Source organism: Esox lucius, chromosome 16 (assembly GCF_011004845.1).
Source record: "Esox lucius isolate fEsoLuc1 chromosome 16, fEsoLuc1.pri, whole genome shotgun sequence".
In the NCBI taxonomy this organism is placed as follows: Eukaryota; Metazoa; Chordata; class Actinopteri; order Esociformes; family Esocidae; genus Esox; species Esox lucius.
In genome coordinates, this window is record NC_047584.1 from 25,459,586 (window position 1) to 25,475,396 (window position 15,811).

Genomic DNA, 15,811 nt, shown 5'->3' on the forward strand with positions numbered 1-15,811 from the left:
CGGAAACCCGCTTGCACTAATCTGCCCTCAACAAAAAAGCAAGCCCTCACAGAATAAATGAGAGCAGTATATATGCCTGGACACACGAGAGCAATCGAAAAGGGAGACCCGGCACCCCCTGTTGCATGGTTCCCAGGACGCCCCTCGCTGCACTCCACATTGCAGTGTATGAAAGTGCTCACAATTCAAAAACAAATTCAGAACTTACTCACTTCCCAGCGAAGCAAGTTGATTAAAAATGAAACCCATGCATAACATACCCCATATGTGCTGTGGGTGTGTGTGTGTGTGTGTGTGTGAGTGTGTGTGGGGAAGAAGAGGGTGGGGGTTTGACCTGTTGTCTACCCCTGCTGAGGGTGCACAGCATCCTTCCTTCATCTATCACCCCCAGCTCCCCTGAGCTGAGGACAAGCAAGGGACTTCTGCCCCAGCGGGACGGGAGATATACTACAACCTGTGTCCAGGCAGACAGCTTCATCCTCTGACATATAGCCTAGCGTTAGGGGCCACGGAGTCAGCCATATTCCACCAGGGACTCTGGTAGTGAATGAAAAACCTTCAGGACTTTATTGTACCAGAAAGAAGGTAAACTTTCCACAAAGGGTTGGCTTGTTGGCTTGTAGTAGCAGATACTCTGTCTCCTAACAGCAAATGCACACTTTAATGTATTGATGATGTTGGTGGTCATGTGTTAAAATGTGCTGCCCAGGCTGAGTCAGAAGTGGAATATTGAGAAAAACATTTACAGTATATTTAATACAGGTGTTTGATGGAGAAGAGTTGTTAGTGGTGTCTCTGAATACCGTCACTTTTTTGCACAATATGGTTCACAGACTTGGGCTCATGGACTGGGTTCACGGACTGACTTACAGACTCGGTTCACAGACTCATTCACTCATTTGGCTGCAGAGTTGACCCATCCTGCATCCTGGAGGTATTTTAGGAGATGCAGCCAATTCTAGGAGATGTAACCAACCCACACAGAACAAGAAAGTGAATTCACTTTGATCACAATGGCGTGGCTTATTCCAAAATGGTCTGATTGAATTACCCCAATCAAAAAGGATTAGATGTTGCAATAAATAGTTAGGTCATTCATTTTCTTATCCGGAGGAATGAGGACCAAATCAGCCGGCCGAATTATGCAAGCTGTTATAGTATTTTATCTAGGTATCGGCATTCTGTGATATTGATATTGTGATATCTGGATCATTAAATAGATCAATTATTTCACTGGAATGGCATGATCTTTGTCCACCTTTCTAAATTAAAAACTCACAAAACAATCTGTACTTTCCGCCAAAATGTCCCATCTGTCTGTACATGCGGAAAGTGACAGCGACTTCTCACATTTGATTTCTTATCATCTCAGTCTGGCATGAACTCTTCCAAGTAAGAAGTGTGTGAGGGTTCAATCAGTCCTCCAAGCATGGTGGCATCGTGGCTTGATGAAGTGGACACCTCAGTTCAAGATTGGCCTTTTAGTTGCTTATTCCTGGACATGTTCTCACAAAAAGACAGGTAATCATCTTACAAAAAGTAAAAGGTAAAAAACCTGAGGAAATACTGTTGTTTTGTTGCAGGAGAAAGATATTGGTCTTTCAGATGTTTTTTTAGCACTTTACCCTTGCTTTTGACAATTTTTGCATTCTTGTACTGTACTGTACATCTGTAATTCATGGTTCAGTACTTACCGAAAATTTTAAGTCACGGTTTGGTACGATTTCGGTAAATTGGAAAAAGCATAACATTTCTTTTAATGTATTACGAAGTTATAAACTTTGCCCATTGCCACTGTAGTTACAGCTGCACTACGTAGGATTTTTTCAGTAAAAAAACAATTACTGTGACGTTGAGGTGACGGACAGCTCCGTCTCCTCCCGCTTTTCCCGGTTTCCCATGGTTCATGATCTCACCCCGGACTCCTTCATTTGTCTTGTCTCCAGTTGTCACTCACACCAGGTCCCAATTAAGTCATCAGTATGTGTTTAAATGGTGTTCCTCCGCTCCCCTCATTTGTCGGTCATTGTTCCTTGTCTCCGTTTGTGCGCGTGGTGAGTGGTTTAGTTCGTGCCCTTTTGTTTTCGATTCAGTTCGTGTAAGTGCACAGTGTTTGTTTTTCCATAAAAACGCTCAACATCGACTGCCACTCTGCCTGTGCCTGGTTCCTCCTCTCCACCACTACACCATCTGTGACAACTACAGCCTTTTGCAATTACTCACCAGTCAGAAAGCGGTTCTGCACCAATGCCCGATAGAGAAAAAAGTTATGAATAATAATATGAAAAATATATTTACCTTTTCCAATAAAATCCTCAGAGTTCAGTGTTATTGTTAGCGTTGATAACATTAGCTTATGGTTCCTGGTTGGTAGCTATAGAGAGCTTCTTTGCAGTTTTCATAGTGTATGCTGTAGTAGACAAGTGATGAACTGGCTGTTTGTCATCCTTGTCTCTAGCTTAGGGTGACCAGATGTCCCGGTTTGCCCGGTATTGTCCCGGTTTCAAGCTGGGTGTCTTTACCCTTCCTTTTCCCTCACTTTGCAATGTGTACTAAGTTAACATGTGGGATTGTTTTATAAAGTGATGATGAGCAGTATAGCTCCCCGTATCCCACTGCTGGCTTGACACTAAAGCTAAGAAGTGCCTGACCGTTTCAGTTCCAGGGCAGGAGACCAGATACTACTGAAAGTGGCATCTGAGGGCCAATAGGGAACACTTTTCCCTCTGGTCCATGGATCAAATTGTAATGCCCCAGGGCAGTTAGTGAGACATAGCCCTGTGAAAATTGAAGAAGAATAAAGATTTATTAAAAAAAAGAAATTGTGACAAACAGAGATATAAATTATTTAATGAAGATCAATTTTGTTCAATCAATTTTGGTTTAAAAATCTGTAAAACAATTGTAAATTGAGATTAAGGCATTTGGGTTACAGTACTTGCATATACTGAAACTATTCAGCCTGAACCTGTAGAAGTCTATCCAAATAAATGTGCTATTCTTTAATACACTGAAATATTGCTATAACTAATGTTAACGTAGTATTATAAGCTGTGATCTGTCTTCAACCACAGTGAGATCAAGTCTTGAGAAGAGGACGAAATCTGTACTCAAGTGAAGGCAAATAATGGCCTGCTGTAATGTCCTGTTGTTCTACACCGTACCACTTAAATGCAATTTGGAGCAGTTTATACTTTCATTCTGAGTCTCCTGTAGAAGACTGCTGCAACTTTAATGACAATAATGCCGATGGAGCCCAGGATACCCACTGCCACCCCAAGACCTCTAGAAGCATGTGAGCTGTTGCTCGCAGATCGCTGTCCTTTTATGGGCGCAATGCTGTCTGCTCTGATGGTGATTGGAGGTGAGCTGATGTGTACACTGTCACTCCATCTAAAGTTTCTGAAGCAACATTTCTTCTCCTCCTGGCAGGGTTGGGACATTGCATGAATGCCATGCAAGTGCTCTTCTCACAGAGACCACATTATGCGGTCGGACCACATCACTTTGGTCGGGTCATGCGGTCGGACCACATCACGGAATGTCTGGATGTGGCACTGTCTGTCCTGAAGGTGCTGCCACGCGAGTTGATTGAGTTGAGGGGTAATTCAAACCTCAAGACAGATGGAGTTATACTTGCATTCACAGCTCCCTGGCAGGCTGGATCATTCATGAACCCGTTGTAACCTGTGTAAATGGGCAGATGAGGATAGCCAGGTCAATAGATCTGGTGCTGCAAGTTACAGAGATATCAGTGTACACTGGTGGTCTTAAATTCATTTTACAGGCACTTAATTGTAGTTGACTAGTCTTTGTGACTATCATGACCCCCCAAAAATTGAGAAAGAGCATTGTTACAGTCCTTCCTGTCTTCATATCTTGACTGTCATGCTCCAAAGTGTCTTTTGCCGTCTTGGCTCCTGCTTTTTGATTGAGATGTATGGAGCAGCTTTTATGCACAGACATCCTTCATGGGATTGGACAGAAACAAGGTCGTCCTGTGTATTCAAAATATTACATTGTGTCGTGGATTTCAAGCACAATGCCTAGGGGCAATGGAACACACCTTAAGCTCAAAAAGAAAAGAGGCAGAGACAATGGTGTATTTCTTTTGTCTGTGTTCCAGTCCTATTAAATCATTTTTAAACACAACCTTTGACAGTCTCATCTCAACTCCCAGCACTACCCAGTTACAGTTCCGGAAAATATTAAGAGACCACTGCACCTTTTTCTTTCCTTTCCAAAAAAGTTGAAAAGGAAAGTTTTGAGTGAGGAACAGACGCGTTCAATTTGCAGTGGTCTCTTAATTTTAACCTTTCTGTTCCAAAACCTTCCTTTTCAACTTTGTTTTGTACGCTGTTTCCTCCTCTTTAGCCCAATTCCTCTGGGCTAAAGAGGAGAGGGACCATCTGGCTTATTATCAGCGCCTGGTTCAAAAGCCAGCATCCGTGATCGTATGGGTGACTTGCACATCTGTGAAGGCACAATTAATGCTGAAGAATATATACAGATTTTGAAGCAACATATGTTGCCATCCAGACAACATCTTTTTCAGGGAAGGGATTGCTTATTTCAGCAAGACAATGCCAAACCACATTCTGCATGTATTATAACAACATAGCTCTGTAGTAAAAGAGTCCGGGTTCAAAACTGGCCTGTCTGCAGTCCAGACCTGTCATCCATTGGAAACATTTGGCGCATTATGAAACAAAAAATATGACAAATATGACAAAGCGGACCCTGAACTGAGCAGCTGCGTTCCCATATCAAGCAAGAATGGAAAAACACTTTTAAAAAACGACAGCACTGGTCTTCTCAGTTCCCAAATGCGATGCAACACAGTGGTAAACAGGCCCACGCCCCAAACATTTAGAAATGTGTTGCTTGAGATCAGCGTCATGAGTGACCCGTTTATAACTACACAAAATAATGAACAAAGCCTATTAAAACTTTAAGCGACTTCAAAACTGAAATAAGTTTGTTTAAATATTATTTAAATTGCTTAAATTACTTTGCAGTATTCTGAAAATTATTTTATTAATTACTATACCAAATAAATACTTCTGCCCATGAAATGCTCAGTCTGATAGTGTGGGCATTGGAAAACAATTTTGAAGATATTCACTTTCAGGGACTCTCCTGCTATTGTGAATACTCACAAATTGACTCATGTTGCATCTTAATAATGGGGATCCTGAAGGATGGATATGTCTTCAGCCAACTGCTCCACTCTCTGTGCACCCAGGGCTGTGTGGCATTGCATGACACCAACTTCACCAAGTTTGCTGTCGACACCATAACTGTGGGCTTGAAAACGACAAGAAGACTGTTGATTTTAGGAGGCTGAGCAGCGAACAGGCTCCAATTCATACCAACTGTACTACGGTAGAGAATAAGTATGTTTAGGTTCCTCAGTGTTCACAGCCAAGGACTTATCGTAGACAATTATTCTCTTGTTTCTATTGTTGTTGCATTGTCATGAAGGAGCTGGCAATGTTAGCATATTGTGGAATAGCCCGTTCCATGCTTATCCGGTTCATTGATAAAATTTGAATTCATCTAAATTCAAAGCTTTTTCATATGAACTTATTCCACAGATGGAAGCAGGGATTAGAGAGAAGCATTGTAAAACGACCTTATTCAATAGATCTAAGGTGTGATAAGAGACAGGAGGGACAAAAGCATACTCTTTCCAGTTTCAGCAGTCAACCCATTTATGAATACGCCGGGGAGGGAAGGCCGATCACAGCAGATAATTCTCTAGGTCAATATTTAGGTCCATTTGCGTTAAGTAGTTAAGAATTTACATTGAACCAATACTATGTACCAGACATATACAGCTCCGGAAAAACTTAAGAGACCACTGCACCTTTTTCTTTCCTTTCCATAAAAGTTGAAAAGGAAGGTTTTGAGTGAGGAACAGAAGTGTTCAATTTGCAGAGGTCTCGTAATTCTAACCCTTCTGTTCCTCACTCAAACCTTCCTTTTCAACTTTTTTGGAAAGGAAAGAAAAAGGTGCTGTAGCCTCATCATTATTTCCATAGCTGTATATACATTTACTGTATATACATACATGTACATACATACATGCATATACATACACCGATCAGCCATTATGACCACCTGCCTAATATTGTGTACTGTAGTTTGCCATTTTGCCGCCAAAACAGCCCTGACCCGTCGAGGCATGGACTCCACTAGACTTCTGAAGGTGTGCTGTGGTATCTGGCACAAAGACGGAAGCAGCACATCCTTTAAGTCAAGGGGTTAAGTTGTGAGGTGGGCCTCCATGGATCAGACCTGTTTGTCCAGCACATCCCACAAATGCTCGATTGGATTGATATTTTGGAAATTTGGAGTCAACAACTTGAAGTCGTTGTTGTGTTCCTCAAACCATTCCTGAACCATTTTTGCTTTGTGGCAGGACGCATTATCCTGCTGAAAGAGGCCAATGCCATCAGAAAATATCATTCCCATGAAAGGGTGCACATGGTCTGCAACAACGCTTAGGTAGGTGATACGTGTCAATGTAGCATCCACATGAATGGCAGGACCCAAGGTTTCCCAGCAGGACATTGCCCTAAGCATCACACTGCCTCCACCGGTTTGCCATCTTTCCATAGTGCATCCTGGTGCCATGTGTTCTCCAAATTAGCGACGCACACACACCCAGCCATCCACGTGATGTAAAAGAAAGTGTGATTCATCAGACCAGGCCACCTTCTTGCATTGCTCCGTGGTCCAGTTCTGATGTTCATGTGCCCATTGTAGGCACTTTCGGCAGTGGGCAGGGGTCAGCGTGGGCACCCTGACTGGTCTGTGTCTACACAGCCCCATACACAACAGTGGGTTCTGACACCTTTCTATCAGTACCAGCATTAACCTTTTCAGCAATTTGAGCTACAGTAGCTTGTCTGTTGGATCGGACCACACGGGCCAGCCTTCGCTCCACACGTTCATCAATGAGCCTTGGCCGCCAATGACCCTGTCGCCGGTTCACCGCATTTCCTTTCTTGGACCACTTTGATAGGTACTGACCACTGCAGACCAGGAACACCCCACAAGAGCTGCAGTTTTGGAGATGCTCTGACCCAATCGTCTAGTCATCACAATTTGGCCCTTGTCAAAGTCGCTCAGATCATTACGCTTGTCCACTTTTCCTGCTTCTAACTTTGAGGACAGAATGTTCACTTGCTGCCTAATATATCCCACCCACTGACAGGTGCCATGATAACGAGATTATCAGTGTTATTCACTTCACCTGTCAGTGGTCATAATGTTATGGCTGATTGGTGTACACATACAGGTGACAAACGAAAAAACGAAATAAAGGAGTAAGGAGTATATTATTACTGTCCACTCACTCTGTGGGAACAAATAACCAGCCCTGAAAGTCGTTTGTGCTTTTTAGTCATTTTGGAATGTAGAGGTGTGATGTTGGGGCATCTTACATGCTACCATGTGACAAAAACCTTTAGTGCATCATGACAATCAGGGTAGATTAAAACATCCTCGGGCACATCCTTCACTTCTGTAAAATATCCATAATAAGTTTACATGTCAAATTGATTTTGTGATATTCTGTCTAATGTATGTAAAAACAACATCATAAGTGACCTGTATAAAACTATGCAAAATGAACAAAGCTTATGAAAACTATCAGACTTCAAAAGTGAAATAAATGTGTATGTTTAAATATGTTTTAATTACTTAAATTACTGTTCAGTATTTTTTAAAGGATTTTGAAGTCATTTCTATGCAATTTTGAAGATATGGTAACATTTGTTTCAGTACACACCTGATTGGCTGAAACGATGGTCTAGACCCCTTCACTTAACCCAGCTTCACAGTCAATGGTCTATTGAAAACAAACCAGCCACATAACATTCTTTCGTCACAAGTACTCATCTAAACAAGCTACAATTCCATGATGTTTAAAATAACTTTCATGCAAAATTGACATCCTTTTAGAGTTTTTGTCCTTAAATTGTGTGGGGATATAGAAAAAACTTTTTATAGAATACCTAATGTTGAGTTGGATAGTGCAAAGCCATGGGTATAATATCTACTGTCGTACTGTATCATTATTCACTCCTTTTGAGTGATTGTTGTTATAATATATTTTATGGTAGAGTCTGCAATATGGGCATTCAAGAGGAATTTTACATTACAATGGTTTAAATTAGAACACCATCTGTGTCGAACGTACGTTTTCTTCAACCTGGTCTCAGGACACTACGTAGACTATTTTACATATATCCATGGCACCTGATTTAGTATGATATGTGACGTTACTTTAGGTTACATTACAATGCGCCAACAAAACGTATGATGCATAACGAAATTGTTCAAACGTAACATATCTTAAGAATGCTATTACAACATATCAAATGTTACTAACGCTATTAAAACATAATATAACACATGAACGCCAGACAAACTTATGATATTTACAAACGCTAAGATGAATTTTTCACTAAATGTTTAACCTGTGTTTCGATCTGCCGATGTTTGGATGAGACCCACAGTAGATATACAGATTCAGGATGAGTAACAGCAACACCAAGGTCGCTAGAATATGTTATAAAAGCATTTTATCGTTAAAGTTAGGTTAATGTAAGGCATCACATCACTGGGGTTAGGGTTAAGGTTAGATATCACAGCACTGGGGTTAAGGTTAGGGTTAAGGTTTGGGCTACGGTTAGGAAACAAAAAAGATTAGGTTAAGATTTGGTTAGGTCGCACAGCTCTGGGGTTCAGGTTATGGTTAAGGCTAAGTATCACAGCACTGGGATTAAGGTTAGGGTTATGGTTTGGGTCAGGATTACCAAGAAAATCACTTCAAACATATTTATGTGACAACACCACTCGCCCTTATAAGTGACAGGTTCCTCACTGGAGCAGTGAGTAGCACACTTGTCTAGAATATGGAAGGTTGCTGGTTCAAAACATGGCTTCCATAACTAGCATCATTTTACTGAATGTAGTATATCTTACGAAAATTCCCTGGCTAAAATTTACATAAAATTGTCTACTTAGTGTCCTGAGACCAGGCTGAGTGTAAACTGGTTAAAATGTCAATTCTTGCACGTCACCTTCCGAAGTAACTTGGTACACTTTACCGACAGATACTGCCTGTTGTACTGAGGTACTAAAAAATTCTACTTTCACCAGCAAAAGCAGTTGTTCAACAGGGAATGCCATATTAATTAGTAGTTAAACAACAAAGTCAGTGAGTTTCTTTACCTTCAGGATCAGGGGTCTGGCCAAAGCGTTGCACGCGCAACGTTACGTTGATAGTGTAAATACAGAATGTTTTATTTAATCATTATGTAAATGTTATTCATCTAAAATTGCTATCACAAAAGTTGTTTTAGTGTACAACCCCGTTTCCAAAAAAGTTGGCATGCTGCATAAAATTTAAAGAAGAACTCAGTGCAATGATGTGCAAATCATTTAAACCTTAGGTTCAATAGAAAATAGTACAAAGACAGCATATCAAATGTTGAAAGTGAGACATGTTATTGTTTTTGGAAAAATACATGCCCATTTTGAATTGGATGCCAGCAACACATTTCTAAAAAGGTTCTTATAAAGTTAATAATTTTTTTATTAAACCACCCTCAGAATTATTCTTAATGTTTGTAGGTTGGATTTCCGACCATATTTGAACGAGTCACTGGGATCTTAGTCTTTTGGAACAAGAGATCTGCAGCTTTGTGCAACTTCTGCACACCATCTTCCAGCATTTTCTGTCCAATGATGCATCACATGCCTTTAGAAACATAATGAAAATGGGGTTGTAATAATTGGCAAGTCATGAATCAGAAAATTGGGTTTACCAAATGTATCTGATAGAAATAGCAAAGTTAACATTGAACATAATAACATTGGACACTTTGCTCATAAATATGAATACCATTTTGATCCCACATGGCGAATGCAAAAACAACATTGCCGCAGATGTTACCAACAGCAATGAATTCACAGATGACATAGCCTGTTCCCCAGGTCACAGCTGTATTAGAACATTTAATTTGACCCATAATCCATTTCTGCCTGATCCTTGGGTTTTTTGGGATGCTGAACAAAGATACATTGCTATAGTCTTTCACCAAATGCATCAACACCAGTAAAACAGATGTCAACTGAATTTGTGGTATGATGCACAAGGAAATAATTGGCATCAGGAGGAGATTTCAGTGATCCTGCCGAGAAAGTCTCAGAAATTGAAAAAGATTGGAGCATCATCAATCAAAATATGAGTGCACGTTTATGATAAGACTTTGGTTAGATATTTAAGAGGATTGCAGAATTAGGTTGATCATCCCATTAAGAGGATTGCAAAATCAGGTTAACCACCCCTTTAAATAAAGTGTAATCCATACCAAATTTGTTGGTGGGGTAAAAAAGTGCAGGACTTAGAAATTCAGATATGAAATAAATCAAAACAACAAATTGAAAGCATTTTTATTTTATTTTGTTACTTAATATGTTAGAGAAATCTTTTTTACTCAAAAAAGCCATGTGATAAACATCAAAAATATGCATTTCATCCTAAGCTTTTAAGTACACATACTTATTATTATTATTGCTAATTTAAGACAGTCTATTCATACTACATCTATAAAACAACCATATGAAGTAATCCTAATCACAATACAGGGACATCCATGCCAAGCGTAAATTGGGCAATTAAAAATCATATACACGTTGGGAAATACAGGATTACATCCAACATTCTTTTTTAGGATACCTGCAAAGGAGTGATACCTGTGAAGTGATACCTGTAAAGGAGTGATACCTGTGAAGTGATACCTGTAAAGGAGCGTATATCACTGGGAAGGGGTCAACTTGTCAAGTTACCCCAAGGCATATTTGCCTTATTTATTCATTCATTGTATTTGACCAGGTAAATGAACTGATAACCTTCTCGTTTATATAAACAACCTGGGATTTAGGGTAACTACCTCACTCAGAAAACACTTCTTTGTCTTGTCTGCTCAGGGATTCGATCAGATACTGTGCCCCTAGGATGTCTGCTCCCCTCACACAATGGTTTTGTTTGGGCTTAACTTGCTTATGACTTAAACAATGTGGTTTCTTCATTTATAGACTCCATGAAATATTTGGTCAAATGATTACATTTTATGGTTTCCTGGAAACACGGGATGGCTCAACTAACCCCTTTGACTCGACTTACCTCATTATACATTAACCATAATTATAACAATTTATTTTTAATTGAACAGGGAAGTTCAGTACAGCAAAAACTACAAAAGAGTAGAGAACAATTTTTTTGACAATCAATCCCATCCTTCTTCTGTTTCTAGAATTCTGTAATTTAAACAAAATATCAAACACCAAATTGAGTCTGTTATAAAAGTATGCAGTTGAAATGTGTTGAGCAGTAGATTGACAGGAGTAGACTACTGTAAACTGTTGGAGAACACAATTTCCGCTAATGTGGATACTTGCCAACAGTTTTTAAGTCATGTACAATATGTGGTTACAGTCTCCACTTTAACGGTTGAGCCTCCTGTGGAAGACTACTGCCGTGACAACAGCAATGATACAGATGAAGGCCAGGATGCCTAGAGCCACCCCAAGACCTGAGGTGGAGTTAGAGCTGTGGCTGCCAGAGAGTAGTTCTTTTGATGCTAACATGTTCTCTACTCTGGTGGTAATGGGAGGGGAGGAGATGGTTTGGTAATCTGTCCCTCCAGCTTGGATAGAAGGATCAACACTTCTTCTTCTTCTGCTACATTGCTTGAATGCACTGCACGTGCTCACCTCACAGAGACGAACAATGCAGTGGATGTAGTAGGTCGATATCAGCTGATTCTGTTGCTCCATGAAGCGAAAGGCCGGGAAGTAGAAGCGGGCATGTTGACTCTGTCCATTTTCAAGTATAGTGGTCATCGGATTAACGTTGCAAGGCACAAACAGGTTGAAGTAAGTGGAGTTAGCAGGGAAAGCAGAAACTGAGGCGTAGCATCTGTCCAACAACACATAGTACTGGGAGGTCAGGTTGGTAGCCTGGACTTGCGTATAAATTGGGGTCCTCAGATCAAGACCCTTTGCCGGAATTGCCAAGGGTGAAGTGTAGTTGACATCACCGTAGAGTGCAAGGCTCAAAGTGCTGATGAAACTACCATTGTTGTCTTTGACTGCAATGGAGGCCGCCGACACAGAGATCTGGGTGTTGTTGATCAGGTATTCTAAAGGATAGGCGCAGGAATAGAAATACTTCAGGTCAGCGTTGTAGGTTACTGTCCCTATGGTGGGGTCAGATGATCGGACAATACCGCTGATGTTGACAGTCTGGATATTGGAGAAGTCAGAGAACACCCCTGTGCCTGCAGCGCTGAATGTTCTGACGATGCTGCCACAAGAATTGGTATTGTTGAGGGACAGTTTGAACCTCAAGACAGGCGGTGTCACACTCACATCCACGGTTCCCTTGCAGGTTGGGTCATTCATGATGTTGTTGAGGATAAGTAGTGACTCGTTGTAGCCACTGTATATAGCAGGACAGATGAGGATAGCCAGGTCAATGCAGTAACTCCCACAATTGACAGAGATGTCAGTGTATTGTGGAGGTCTTGCATTTGGTCCGCAGTCGCTTAATGTTAGTTGACTAGTCTCTGTGACCATCATGGCCAGAAGGAAAAAGGTGAGAAGATACATTTTTTTGTTTCTTGCTGTGTTCATACCTTGACTGTCTCGCTCAAATGTTTCCTTTGCTGGCTTGTCTTCTTTTGATTCTCTTCAGGTGTGTTGAGGTGCTTTTATTGCCTGGACGCCTGCTCGGGATTGGATCAAAACAATGAAAATGTCATTCTGCAGATTCTAACGATTCCTGTACATTGTGTTGAGGATGCCGCACACCAGACCTAAGGGCAAATCATGAAACTCAGTACGCCTTTGGTTAAGAAAAGGACCTAATTCTTTTGTTGATGCTCTTTAAAATATAGGTTAACATGGCATACTAGGATGATTTTTCATGAAGAAAGTGTTTAATTCTTTGTAAACTCCACCTTTGATGGCCCTCATTTTGACTCCCAACAACACCCCATTGACCTATACTGCTGGTCTTAAATTGTAAGAAAACACAAAATGGCACAGTCATTTATCATACAATGATAACAAACGAAAGGGAAGGTATACTGCTTTGTTGAAAGAAAATATACAGTTGCAAATGTCTTGACCTGCTTGTGAACATTAACCAAAAGTAAATAGAAATGTATGCAATATAACATTCATTTTACATTACTTAAAGCAAAGTCATTAAGTTGATCTCAGTTTATTGACAACATTCAATATTTCAAGGTTATCTCTAGCTCTCCCACTGACAATTATTTGTTTGTGTATAAGGTGAGGTGTGGCTGAACCATAGATTACAGTCCGTGTAATTTTCACATGATAGCCTGAATACACTATTTATAACGTCATTCTTTGTTATTCTACACGTTATTATAAAGTATTACCAAGATGAGTGAGTACATTTGCCATGGAAGCAGTAAAGCTCAAGCGGGTGTGGTATATTGGCAATATAACATGGCTAGGGGCTGTTTATAGGCTTTGCCTAAAATCAATTATTCCAAGGTGACACTGGTTCTATGAGGAATATGAAACTGACATAAGTTGCTTGCAAAAGTATTCAACCCCTGTGCGGAAGAGACTCTAAATTGCCCCAACGAGAAGAACATTACCATTGGCCTCCACCAGCCAACCATTTGCTGTCACATTGTGTAGGTAAAAACTAAATGGCTGAAGGATCATTGGTCAGGCTGTAAATCTGAAGGAAATTGAAGACCAAAAGCAGAAGTTAGAGATGAGAGATGAGTTAGAGATGAGGTAAAATAATTGCATGAACAGGGTACAAAGCAACGAGATAACTGCAGTTCCAAAAGGGGCCTAATTTGCAGTGCTCAAATCGCATGTGCCTCGGTCACAAAAACGGCGAAACTATTCACTGTGTTAAGTGGAACAGTCAGAAATATTATGACAGTATATGCCGAACATTACAAATAACATCAGCAAATTGGAACAGCGGTCGCAAGTCGGAAGCTGACCGACTGGGATGGACACTTAACAGGATAACGGCTTAACGCACCAAAAGTACAGCCTCAAAAATGACCACTGAATTGAATCAGCACCTCTGTGACCCGGTCTTCACAAAAACTGTGAGTTAGGAGATTTCAGTGTCTGCTGCCAACTGTTAAACGGAGTGGGGTGTCCATAACGGAATGGGCATCTCGTGGGAGTGACAGAGTCTGATGATTACCCTGCGTGGTCGAATAACGCCCAAGGAATAAGAGGTCATTTGACAGGACCAGATCCACCCTATGGTGCAACGTTGTTCCCCAATCAAGTTCCAATGACCCATGGCGACACCCCCCTACACTCAGCTAAACTCATTCTAAGAGTGGTTTTATGAACCCCTGGATGATGCCAAACACCTCCCATTGCCCCTCCAATCACCAAATCTGAATTGGGAAGCTTTGCAGCTAGGACTCAGACAGCTTGGGCGCTGGGTCCTTGTAAGTCTCAGGCCGTACAGCCATACACTTGACACTGTGCTCTTGGTTCTACCGGAGCGTAGCTAAATCCCCTGGGGTTTATCGTCAAAGGGACCTGCTTGCGCACATGTAGGTCACTGCATTGTCTGCTTCCTAATAAACAATTATGGGACATATGAATATATAGGTTCAGGGTATTATTGAGAGGCGGAAAACACATTTTAACACTGTATATCATATTAGCATGTCAGAGGAACCTACTGTATCAGTTACAGAAGATGCACAAAGCAACTTGGCTATTGTCTATGCTTAATTTATGAAGACTAAGGGTGTCTTGAGTTTCATAAATTGCCAGAGAGGTGGGTGATACCCTCACGAAATGCAGTCGTTTTTACACTTTGACCTCGTTTCTGCTAATGAAAGCGCAACTATTTTACTGCAAAAAAAAAAGGGATATTCTGTTGACCGGCAGGCTGTAGTCTTTCGACCAACCAGGGGCAGTTGCCATTACCTAGCTCAGCATCAAAATGTCTTAAACGGGCTACAAAAATATTTTTGATTCACAGGTTATAAAAGTGCTGCTGTCAGGAGAAAATCGTGAAACATGGTGTACTGTCATGCATGGGCCAGTATGTTCCCCTTGTCAACAAAAGACATCACTTTCAAACTCGGATTTTTTTGGCCATTGACATATGATCTATATTCTACATATGGGTCATATATATTTAAAAAAGATATTACTCAGCCAGCTCAAAATGGGAGGTTCGCAAAGGTCCCCGAATCTTAAAGAAGTCTGTCACTGATAGAGAAAGTCTGTCACTTTCTCTATCATAGATCTGTCATAGATCTACACTCACCTAAAGGATTATTAGGAACACCATACTAATACTGTGTTTGACCCCCTTTTGCCTTCTGAACTGCCTTAATTCTATGTGGCATTGATTCAACAAGGTGCTGAAAGCATTCTTTAGAAATGTTGGCCCATATTGATAGGATAGCAACTTGCAGTTGATGGAGATTTGTGGGATGCACATCCAGGGCACGAAGCTCCCGTTCCACCACATCCCAAAGATGCTCTGTTGGGTTGAGATCTGGTGACTGTCGGGGCCATTTCAGTACAGTGAACTCATTGTCATGTTCAAGAAACCAAATCGAAATGATTCGAGCTTTGTGACATGGTGCATTATCCTGCTGAAAGTAGCCATCAGAGGATGGGTACATGGTGGTCATAAAGGGATGGACATGGTCAGAAACAATGCTCAGGTAGGCCGTGGCATTTAAACGAT

General features: G+C 40.9%; 1 protein-coding gene across 1 annotated transcript; it reads right to left on the reverse strand.

Annotated features, from left to right (window-relative positions):
• Positions 1-11,464: 11,464 nt before the first annotated feature.
• Positions 11,465-12,640, reverse strand: LOC105016461 (zona pellucida-like domain-containing protein 1). Its single transcript, XM_029113661.2, has one exon. The coding sequence runs from the start codon at positions 12,481-12,483 to the stop codon at positions 11,524-11,526; it is 960 nt and encodes a 319-aa protein (XP_028969494.2). The 5' UTR covers positions 12,484-12,640; the 3' UTR covers positions 11,465-11,523.
• Positions 12,641-15,811: the final 3,171 nt, after the last annotated feature.

Coding starts and splice junctions, on each gene's coding strand:
- LOC105016461 (XM_029113661.2), bottom strand. CDS start 12,483: ATGAATGACCCAACCTGCAAGGGAACCGTGGATGTGAGTGTGACACCG.